A 12,071-nucleotide genomic window follows, 5' to 3' on the forward strand; every position below is an offset into this window, starting at 1 on the left:
AACCCGAACCCGACCCGATTTGTACCCGGTAATACCCGAAAACACGACCCGGTTCCATACCCGGAACCCGGTTTTTCCAATACCCGAAACCGGGTATTTCAAATACCCAATGTATACCCGAAAAATACACGAAAAATACCCCTAAAAAGTGCAAACTTTTAAAAAATCCAATCTATATCCGGAAAAAACCCGAAAATACTCGTAAATAGGGTTTTTTCAATACCCGATAATAGGGTATTCAAATCCCCGGTTATATACCCGACCCGAACCCGATGAATAGGGTAGGGTTTTTAGAGACAATACCCGACCCAAACCCGACCTGATTATTACCAATACCCGGTCATACCCGAACCCGAGTATTTAAAAAACTCGATTTGTGCACCTCTAGATCAAATCAATGCTCATCTGATCTAGGCCCAACTTCACTTAAAGACGGCCCATTGAATCTGGGCCAAAGGCCCAAAGAGAGGAAATGAGACTTTTTTCAGTCAAATGAACATGTCACGACTCGAGTCAACTCCGTGACATTCGTTCCTTTTAAGAATGTATAAATGTGCCTTTTAAGTTTTTAACTCAATTTCATTAACTGCTTTCAAAAACATAACTTTTCAATAAATGTAGTTTGTTTAATGCATATATACAAATGGTAGGTGACATGATTGCAAAAGGAAATACTAAAATCGAACAACATTTTTCTATATTTAATTACGTAACGTGCTCTGAAATGAATGTTCTTTTTTTGAACGGGCTCTGAAATAAATGTAAACACTGACTTTTGAGTCATATAACCGTTACAAAAGAGTTTTATACTTAACTTCTCACCTTTTATCATGACCATATCACATACAAAAAAGTTTGCGCTTTCTCATACATTTTGTAGTTATATTATTTCACCATTTTATTTTATTCAATTAACTGTACATTATTAATTACATGATGTAAGTTGTATTTCATATTTTAAAACACAAAAAACGAAGAGAAAACTTAGAAGGCAATAATATATCAAACAAATTCTAGTTACATATTTGTTATATGACTATATATCTATGTGTATGTACACATACTTAATAATTTCTAGATCAATAAAGCTCATGATCCAATAACCTGAACCTATTAAACAAACATTTGTTTCATGCATGAACAAAGATAACATCGATCTCGTGATCATAATTGTTTATGTTTTATAATTATAACAAAATGTCAAAAACCACTCTCTCTTCATGTCAATTATAGACCAGGCATGGACTTCTAGATAACACACAACTTGACACCAATAATTACAACATCATTCAACTATTACGAAATAGACAAATAATATGACAAAACATATATTATTCAAAAAATTAATAATAATAAAACATCTTTTAATCTTTCATAGCCGGCTTAATTACCGGCGGTTCGAACCGGTATCAACCCGCGATCTTAGTCACTCTATTCGTATGAACCAGGTTCGAGAAAGCCGCCTTGAACGTCCTCCAAACCGAACCTTTTCGTCCTTGAACCACCATAACCGACCCGACCCGGCCAGCACAAGAGACTTTAGGAGAAACCGGTTCAGTTATTAACAAACAGAAGTCTCTCCCCGGTTCAGACCGGTTCCTAAACAACCGGACATTATCCATCTTGTCATTATTTTTGGTTTGGTTTTGGTTTTCCCGTCCATTTGATGACCCGGTTTCTTTCTAAACCCGATTATGGATAGTTTTGGTCTTTGGGTTATGGAGATTGAACGACAAGACGAAGGCGTTTGGCATGAACTCCCGAGTTTTACTGAAGGCGTGCGTTCGATGAATGTGTTGTTCCGGTCTAGCCGAGTGGCAGACTGAGTATGACTCGGGTGGGTTATTATTATCAATACAATACAACGAGTCGGGTTCGTCGTGATCAAGTTCAAGATCAAGATCGGCATTGCTGTTATTGTTGTTGCTTATGTGATCAAGATCTTGATCCATTGAATTGTTGGTTGATGAATTGTGAATATTAATGGTTTGTGGATGCATTGAGTTTAGTGGGGTGGAGATGAATAATAATATTTATGTGTGATTTGTGACTTTGAGGTAGAATGATGATCATGTGAGTTTAAAGTTTAGACCAAGGATAAAACATGGGTGATGTGTGTATATATATACTTTTAATAATATTAATAGTAAATTGAAATATGTGTTTTTTTGAGTGCCCACAAAAAAAAAAGCATGAAAAGTGACCTTATATAATCTTTTTTAAAGAGGAGTAACTTTTAGGACCGTCCTCGATAATCTTTTAAAATTTTGATGTTTAGAACGAGTAGAAAACGTGCTACAAAAATCTCGTTTTAAATTATATAACATTTTTAAAACTCATTAACTTAAGATTTATACTAAACAAAAGGATCCAATAGAAAGATAGGTAAGTAGAAAGCAAGTTGTTCCGCCACCCCTTTTGAATGACAAACTCGATACTGCTGAAAGTAAAGTTATAGTTCTTTGGCATCGATAAGCTATTGTGCACGACCACTTGAACTTTTTTCAGAAACGTAATGGTTTCGGGAACAAGGGACTCAAATGTATTTAAAGCCTGATACACACCAAAGCAAAAAAAAGATAATAAACAAATTATTAAAACGGTCAATATAAAATATAAACAAAAGTCTTTTTTTATAGAAACAAAATTGCCGTTAATGAGAAATGAACATATGACCTTTTGTTACCACAAGCTAGCCTTTTTTCCATGTATTATACTATCATTTTAAAACAAGATTATATTATATATATTTTATTTTTAATAATTATGGGCTCTCATGAAATTGGGTCAGGCGGTCTTCCTCCTCCCCTTCTCTTTGGGCGGCCTTGGCACCCTTCAACCCATATTACTCATGAATTCCCGATTACGATCGTGGATGTTCCAAATGGGTTGACACAAAATATATCATTTAGGTAGAACTATATGAACTTATGCCAAGTTTATCAATTATATAGACTATTAGGCCCAATTTATCAATAATCTATTAGTTCTTAGAATGCCCAAATCCATTATTTTATTGATTCGTGTATAACTTATAGACCCTTTATATAAACTTAGGCTCTTATATAAACATAATTTTTATTAAAATTACAGGCCCTCTCTGGAAACAAACCCGAGACGACGACCGAGCCCTGTATGAAGTCTGGGCTGGCCTATGCTTGCAATATTCTTTTTTACTATGATTTAAATAAGTTTAAATGCCAAAAATAAGTAGCTAACTCTTGATATTTTTTAGTTGTGAAATAATATGAACGAATGTTGTGTTTTTCTATTAAACTTATGTCAATGTGCATGGTATTTTTTTTGTTGTGATATAGTATGAACAAACGCTACATTTTCTATTGCCTTTGCCTTTTGTGGTCCTTATTAAGTTCATGATTGTTTTAAACGTTTGACCATACACACACTCATATCTTATGGTAATAAACAATGTTCCCACATGCATTATTTATTTGTTTATTTACTTTATTCTTAATATTTTTGTTTATTAGTATATAGTCCGAATCATATTATATTAATATATAATGTTTTGTAGAAAGTGTATAAACGATTTAGGACTGACAAGTGTTCAATCTCTAGAAAACCAACATTTCAAAGGTATAGAAATCACAAATCAAGAAATATTGTTATCTTTTGTTGTCACCCAATATTTGTTGGACATAATTTCCGTTGGATCGACTCATCGAGCCTATGATGAGTTTGTGTCTTGTTTATCAAGTTGAGCACGTGACTTGGTTTACATAGAATAAATTACTTGGTAAACAAGTCGAGCAAATGACTTGAACAACAAGGAATTTATTTATTATTTATATCAAAAAAGAGTTTTCAGTATTGTAATTTTTCAAGCTAATGAAAGTTACAAGGATTGAGCTTATAATCTAAATTCGTTTTGTGTTTATCGATCCTAGTCACCAAACTTCAATATTTTGTATTTTCAAAGTACAGACTTTTAAAGATATGAAACGGGTTTTTTAGTGTTCCAATCAAATTAAAGCATTTTTGAATAAAAACCATTTTAGAAGATTTTTGAAACAGTCCATTTAAAAAAATATTTTTTCCACCAACATTGTTTTAAAATAAAAATTAACTCAGTAGAGAATCCTTAAACTCGAGCAGACGGTTCATATTTACAACATTTGGCATTCATATTAAAACGTTTTACTTTTCGAATTCATCAAACTATAACATGTAGCATCTGCCCGTTAATCACAACGATTAAATTCAAAAAACCTTAATACCAAATATTCAAAAGTAATCATCATCTTCGTCAGGGCAGCAAACCAAGCCAGCAAATATTCATCCTCAAGATCATTCGAATAAGCAAATTCTTCTTCATCAGCCTCTTCTTCGTCTTCCAAACTTGCATATGCAACATCATCGCTCATTGAGTCGTCGTCTTGCTCTTCTTCTATCTGTCCAATCAACCACTCGTTACAATAATCAATATCCTCCAAAGATATAGGATCACAGACAACATCTTTCTTCCATCGGTTCTTGAATGCTCGGTTGTATCTGACAAACACAAGATCTTCCAGCTTCTCATGCTCCAACTAGTTCCATTTATCCGAATTCATCTAACAAAAACAAGATACATTTAAAATAGTTTATGAAACAAAAGAATTTATATGTTCCAAAGTTGGAATAACACTTACATAATCAATCAAGCTCATGTTTCTATCACACCACGATGAACTACACGGTAAACTAAGCACTTTGATAGCTAACTCTTGCACATTCGGGATTTCTTTCCCGTATAATTTCCACCAGTCAGCTGATAAACAAATTTAAAATTTTCATAAATTTTCAAAGTTAGTTATGTATATGCAACTATGCACAATATTTAAAGTAAAACATATTTCAAAGTTAGATAACTTACCGGGAGCTATTTTGCCACGCGCTCTAACTGCAAGATCTTTACTAAAGCATCCCGCTTGGTCCACCCATTTGATCAACTCCGTCATGATCAAATCTTGTTTGGCCTGACTCGAGACAAGCCTTCGAACACACTTCATCAACCCTTTCATGACCTCCTTGTCTTTCTCGATATCAGGGTTCGTGCAATAGAACTCAGGGTTAAAGTAGTAACCAGCTGCATACAATGGATTATCGAGTTGGCACTCCCATCTTTTGTCAATTATGTCAAGCACCACCTTACAATCATCATCCTTATCGAAAGCTACTCGGATTGCTTCCTTTGCAGTATCCATAGCTTTATACATATAACCCATTGCAGGTTTCTTTTCATTCTTAACGAGTCGCAGTACTCGAACTAACGGCCCCATAACCTTAAGAGTCCAAACGACGTTATTCCAAAACGAAGGCATGGACTTTACTCACCGCCTTTCCTTTAGCTTCTTTAGCCCATACACTTTCCCTCCATTTTTCACATGTGAACATGCTTTTCAAACACGCCTTATGCTTGTGCAGGCTTTGTAAAGTAAGATACGTTGTTGTCAAGCGTGTAATCCCGGTTCTTGGCAAGTCTTTCTTGTTAGTAAACTCTTTCATCATGTTTAAAACATCATAATCGTTGTAGATATAACCAATAAGAAAAATTGCTCTTTTAATAGTCGTTTTGACCTTAGCAATATTCCCGATATCCTCAAGGATTAGATCAATGGAATGAGCAACACAATGAGTCAAAAACAAGTTTCCTCTATTCATCATCAAAAACTTGCCTACATATAATGAAATTTATATAAAAAAAATTAATATTTAATAATAAAAAAGTAAAATCTTATAAAACAAGTAACCTGCTAGTAGAGATTTGCTTCTATTATCAGTGATGACTTGAACAACATTGGCTTCGCCAACTCGCTCCACAAGGTCATTAAGTAGAGTGTACATCTCTGTCTCTGACTCCATAAAAGACGATGCATCAACCGCCTTCAAAAACACGGTACCTTTAAAACTATTGACCAACACATTGATCACTGTTCTCTGCTCTCTATCCGTCCAGCTATCCAGCATTATCGAACACCCGTATTTTGGCCATTCCTCTTTATGCCCGTCAATCCACTTATTCACACGGTCTACCTCATTCTCAAGAAGCAGGCCGGCTAGATCTTCATAGCTAGGAAACTCGAAACCTGGCCCGTAGTTTGCAATAGACTCAACCATCTTTTTAAAACTATCTAATCTAAGAGCACTACGTGGAATGTCTTCAAGGTAACAAAGCGTAGAAAATGCGTGAACGATTTGTGCTCGAACCTCTTTGTCAGACGTACCGTCCATGTTTGATTGTTTGTAACTTGTTCCTTCTCCATTACTTGTTGAGAACATGTCATGCGGTCCCTTCACATTCGACTTCATTCTTTTCTCTTGTCCACCGATTTGTACTCAACTCTTCTTCTTTGACTTTTGTTTTCTCATTAGCACTTGTAGTTTGCCTTTAACATTAAAGATATCAGTGAAAACTTAACCGTGTATGCAAGTAATACATTTAGTAAAAAAATAACAGACTGAGGTACGTTTAGCACAACCCTATAAATAGCAATTATTCACGCGTAACCGACGCTGGTTACTCGTGCATAGCGATGGGTTAAGCGTGTACCGAGGCCAGGTTATGCGACTTACGAGACACTAGACGCGCGTTACCTGGCCCCGATACACGTAACCAAAGCCTGAATACGCGTAACCGGTGCCGAAAACCAGAAGTAAAGCTGAAATGTAAGATTAATTGGAAAAAACATATTATTAAACCCGAAACTGGTTCACACACAAACACGTTCTAACCTGACCCCTTTCGAACCGAACCAAAATAACCCTTTTTGAATCAACACTTTCTGACCCATGACCCAAACCCGCCTGACCCGTTTGCAAGTTCAATCAATGAACATATAATCAATCTAATTTCATAGCAGTGAACACAAACAGCTAAAACTGATGCTGAATAAATTAAAGAAACACAAAGCAATGAACATAAACTGTTAACAAGCTTAGTATCTATCAAAAAGATAAAGACTTTAATCAAGCATACACATAGCAGTGATCATTGAACATAAAGACATAAACTTGATAGCAAAATAATAATAATAATAATAATAATAATAATAAGAAACAAGTGATCTTATAATATGTGAAACAAATTCACCTTTGTAACTATTTGCTACTGATCTGAATCAGAAGAGAAGAAAGAACCAGAGAGAAATAATAATATTGAGATAGTGTTAGTGACGGCTGTTGAGGTTAAAACTTAATTTATAGAAAAACGTGAAATAATGTCCAACGGTTAAAAGTTAAAACCCTAAATCGTCGCTTCGAAGAACTAAAGCGGACGCTTCATCGCCACCGCTTTAAGCGCCTCGGAAACGAAAATCGGATTTTGGCGGGAATATATGGAATTTGGCGGGCGTATAAATGGGTCCAACAGAAACCCAAGTGGCCCAACAACAATCATACGAGCACAAACTAATTTAACTAGACTTGGGCAGTTGGGCATAAAACCTGGTTCCAAAACCGACCCGCATGTATAAACCAGGTTCAAGTTTCTTAGAGAAACCGTATCTGGGTCTGGAACCCATACTTGACCCACTAAAACCGGTTCCACCTCTACCGGTCAAAACCCAGACTCGACTCGACCAAAACCCAATAAAACTAGGTAAAAAACCCGACCATACCTGAAGCCGGTTCCTACCTGATCCGGTTATTAACTTTTGTTGACTAAACTTAGAAACGGTTCGTGTCCGATTCCGTTCTACAAAAACCCGGTTTATGCACCTCTAAATTTAACTAAGAGGGTGTTTGGGATTGCTTATTTTAAGTAACTTATGACTTATTAATTTTTTGAAAAGTTAAAAGGTGTTTAATATTTCGTGTTATTGTGATATGATAAGTTAATAAGTTATAAAGTTGTAACTTATTAACTTATGAGAAATGTTACAGAAGGTGAAATAAGTAATCCCAAACACCCCGTAAACCCAATAACATTAACCCAAGTCCATAAAGTCGGCCCATATGACAAAATTCACAACTCAACCTAATTAAATAAATAACAACATAATTAATCTTAATATTAACATACATTTTTGTACAAATGCTAATGCTTGCATTTTCTTAAACCATATTAACTATCTTTTGAATATATTAATGAGACTCCTTTATTGTATAAAAAAACCTTTTATAAAACTTACACACTATTTACACAATAGCGTCGCGTGTTTATTTAACTTAGGAATCCGTTAGTCGAGGTAAACAAGTATGTCCAAACAATCTCATATTCTGGTGAGTCTTGCAAGGTTCCTTTAAACATTTTGGGCGAGAACACACAATTAAATTTATTTTTGTGTGATGTGTTATTATTGCAAAATTGTGTGGTAGTATCAATCCCTCACATGACTATAAAATTTTGACCAAATGCTAGTATCCGGCACAACATATGTCGGGCTTCTTTTAGGTAATATTACATTATCGTCTCAAATCTATACAAAAAAAAAGTTCTGTTTTATATTTTATTTTAACTTCATTATATCATTTCATTATATATCCATATTTTTTATATTATTTCCATCGTCATTAGTGAGTGTTCTTGTTATAAAAAGTCGGTTACAATTATTAAACTTTAATACCAAGTGTCCAAGTTATTATTATTTTCAAACATTCCTTTAAAGTTTAAACAAGTCCTATTCTTCCTTTAAAGTTTAAACAAGTCCATATTCTTTCTTGTCATTTTTTCTTTTCTTAAAAAAAAAAGTAATCCTCAATCATTGTACTCCAGACCGATTCTATATGAGTATACATGCAAATATAAACCTACAAAACCTACTACTTACAAGAGTTTAATTAACAATGATAATTGGCAAAATAATTTATTATAACCATGTTATAAAGACAAAAACACACATAATATAAGAAACGACCATTTTGCAACCGAAATTACATCCACACTTTTTTTATGGCCGAAACTTGAGATTGTGGCCAAACAAGGGCGATGATTCCTCTGGCCCCCTCCCTCCCCCGGTTTGTTTTAGTCAGCGGTGTAAATATACTTGTATCATCAAAAATAATTTCTACGTTGTATAACGTTACATATTATCATTCGAAAACTTTGAGCCCTGCGTTTTAATCCAAGCTTTGTCGTTCTGGACAAATATAGTCATTGAATAAGATCTTAATATATATAAACACTATATCATTTCATCTTAGAGTTAAGTGTCATTTTAGTACCTGTGGTTTGATCAACTACGCAACTTTAGTACTTTTTTTGAATTTTTCGCAACTGGCTACCCCATGTTTCAAAAACTGGCCATTTTAGTACTTTTTCGTAACCCCGTTTAGTTTTTCCGTTAAGTCAAGGGCATAATGGTAAATTTAGTTATTTTATTTATTTTCTTTTTTCTTTTAAGCCCTAATAATGAAATCCGTTTTATATCATCTTAACCAACAAAAACCACAAGGACCAAACTCATACATCCACCGTATTCATAACCACCACCGCCCTCTTCCGTCACCACCACTCACCGGCGATCAAACTAGGGTTTCAACTTTCAACATTCAACACCGAATGGATCAATCGTTCCTAATCATGCTGTCCAACCTCCTCCACCTCTAAAACCACCTGGACCAAACCACCTCCTTTATCTCCGACACCACCACCACCACCACCTCATCATCCCTCCTAACCACCACCTCCGCCGCCCCACTCCTATTCTTCACCATCGCCTTCGTCCTCTCTTTCATCTCCACCGCCCGCTAACTCGGCACCCCATCCCTACCACCCTCACCCAATACTCCGTCGTCGCGTTTCGTGCACTCTCCACCGAACACATCTGGCACATGGAAGCACCTTTACGTGATGCCCAATGGCGCTCCTTGTACGGTCTATCATACCCTGTGCTCATCACAATTGTTGATGAATTAAAACCCTATATTGCTCAATCCAACCTCTCGTTACCTTCCACTGAAATAATGGGATTAGGGTTTGGATTGAGAGGTGAAAGAATGCTTGTTTAAAATGTTCCATTGAGGATGTGGCTGTGAGGATGTGGCTGGGAGGTAAACCGTAATCGAATAGGATGAATGGGATTAGGGTTTGGATGATATTAAGGGGGGGGGGGAGGAAAGGAGCTTAAAAGAAAAAAGAAAATAAATAAAATAACTGAATTTACCATTATGCCCTTGACCTAACGGACAAATTAAACGGGGTTACGAAAAAGTACTAAAATTGCCAGTTTTTGAAACCTGGGGTAGCTAGTTACGAAAAATTCAAAAAAAGTACTAAAGTTGTGTAGTTGATCAAACCACAGGTACTAAAATGACACTTAACTCTTTCATCTTAAAAAAGCATCATTACTTTATAATATAGTATTTCTTTAACACAATTCTCTTACTTTATAACCACATCACTTAGGCTATGTGTTGTGGAAGGGCTACAAATTGGACGAATTGCGACACTGGCCAGTCAGCAAATGATAGAAATTTTAATTTGGGGTGTAATGGTGTTGTAGGCTAATATATATATATATATATATATATATATACACCACATACAAACATATATAATAATATAAATATATATACATACATACAATACACACATCACATATACATCTCAGGCGATAAGAATTTCTTGCCACCGCTCAAATCGCCCCAAAAATCGCCCATGGGTGTGGTGTTTTCACCCCTGTCGCCTTTTTCTCACCCCAATCTGTCGCCCAACGCTTGGCCTTACAAACATGTATACATCTTGAGTAATCATCACCATAAAGTGGAATAACATAAGTGTTTGATGCTCATATAACTTATTTAAATGTTCATTTCATAAGTTCTTGAATACATTATATATTATATAAATAATATAATTTTTCCAATGCTTTAAATTTATAATAAAACATGACTTATCCAGTAAGAAGAAATGTCCAAATATATTATAAAATTATTATATCCATTAAATTACTCATCGTGGTCCAAACAAGTACCGACATGCAATGGTGGTTGCCAAACAGTTCGTGGGCATCTTTCTTTTCTTCACTTTATCATGATTGGCATTTGGCAACATGCTTATTCTTCGTATCATATGTTTTGGTAAACTTTAATTCTATACATGCTAAAGTGTCTTTCTAGTTTCCTTAACAAACGCACGTCTCGGTTTATCAACAAAAGTTATTAAAAATATATATTCTTTTGAAATAAATAAGTTATTTTCGACTTGAGTTTCAAAACCTCTTGAAGAACTAAACATTTTCACTAAATGCAAAAAATATTAATATGTAGCTTTTAATCTTTTGAAATTAATATTTTTTATCACAAAAAAGATTTTGAATAACAAATATTTTTATAATAAAAGCCTAATAATATCATTACTTTCATTTGATTTAACCAAAGATTGAAAAAAAATTATTAAAATAATAGTGCAATTAAGCTAATTTGTGATATTTTATTTATATGGTTCATATACACATCTTAAGTTATTTATACTATATATAATACACCAAATAAGGGCAAATTAAGACACTTGATTTTAAGGGATTTACAATTGCTAATGCATAAGGTACATGTGTTAGTAAGGGTAAACTTGTCCTTTAAGCACAATTTATTCAACTTACAAGTTTGGTTCATCATCTTTAACCATATGTTTTTAATTTAAACTTTAACTAACTTCCCACCCATGATTTTTAAACGACTATAGCGTTTTCATACGTTAATATTTTTATAAAAAAAATTACATCATAAAAACAAGCATTTTATTCTCTTTTATCTGAATATGATATTGTTATAATTTTTTCAATTTAAATAAATTAATATGTTATGTATGGATGTTTAGTGTCGGTTTTGATGGTTTTAAGTTAAATTTGTAAGCTTAACCATTAATACTGATTTTTTGTCGTCCAAAACCAAACTCAACCATTGAAAGTTGAAACCTAATCGTTACCAACGGCTTGGTTCCAGTTTGGTTTCACAGTTTAAACTTTAATAATAAATTTAGTTTAAAATAATTATTAATTTAAACGTACCATCAGTTATAACTAAACACCAACATAATATGATACTTGAGAGGATCATAAATAAAGAATAATAATTTTAGCCACATAAATGGTAAATACTAATGGAAGATCTAGGACGCGAAATGATAA

The 12,071-nt window shown here is 34.2% G+C and overlaps 1 protein-coding gene across 2 annotated transcripts; it reads right to left on the reverse strand.

Annotated features, from left to right (window-relative positions):
* Window positions 1-4,229: 4,229 nt before the first annotated feature.
* On the reverse strand, window positions 4,230-6,387 carry LOC143538710 (uncharacterized). Of its 2 annotated transcripts, XM_077032201.1 has the most exons (4): window positions 5,754-6,387; window positions 4,877-5,678; window positions 4,653-4,771; window positions 4,230-4,574 (listed from the first exon to the last, which is right to left on the reverse strand). In XM_077032201.1, the coding sequence occupies exons 2-4, from the start codon at window positions 5,322-5,324 to the stop codon at window positions 4,551-4,553; spliced, it is 591 nt and encodes a 196-aa protein (XP_076888316.1). In that variant the 5' UTR covers window positions 5,325-5,678; window positions 5,754-6,387; the 3' UTR covers window positions 4,230-4,550. The 2 variants fall into 2 exon arrangements, with proteins under 2 accessions (XP_076888316.1, XP_076888315.1); XM_077032200.1 differs by lacking the exons at window positions 4,230-4,574; window positions 4,653-4,771 and having other exon boundaries at window positions 4,832-5,678.
* Between the last annotated feature and the right edge of the window lie 5,684 nt (window positions 6,388-12,071).

This window comes from Bidens hawaiensis, unplaced genomic scaffold (assembly GCF_021521415.1).
Source record: "Bidens hawaiensis isolate Kalapana, Puna unplaced genomic scaffold, B.hawaiensis_p1.1 tig00011691_1, whole genome shotgun sequence".
Classification (NCBI taxonomy): Eukaryota; Viridiplantae; Streptophyta; class Magnoliopsida; order Asterales; family Asteraceae; genus Bidens; species Bidens hawaiensis.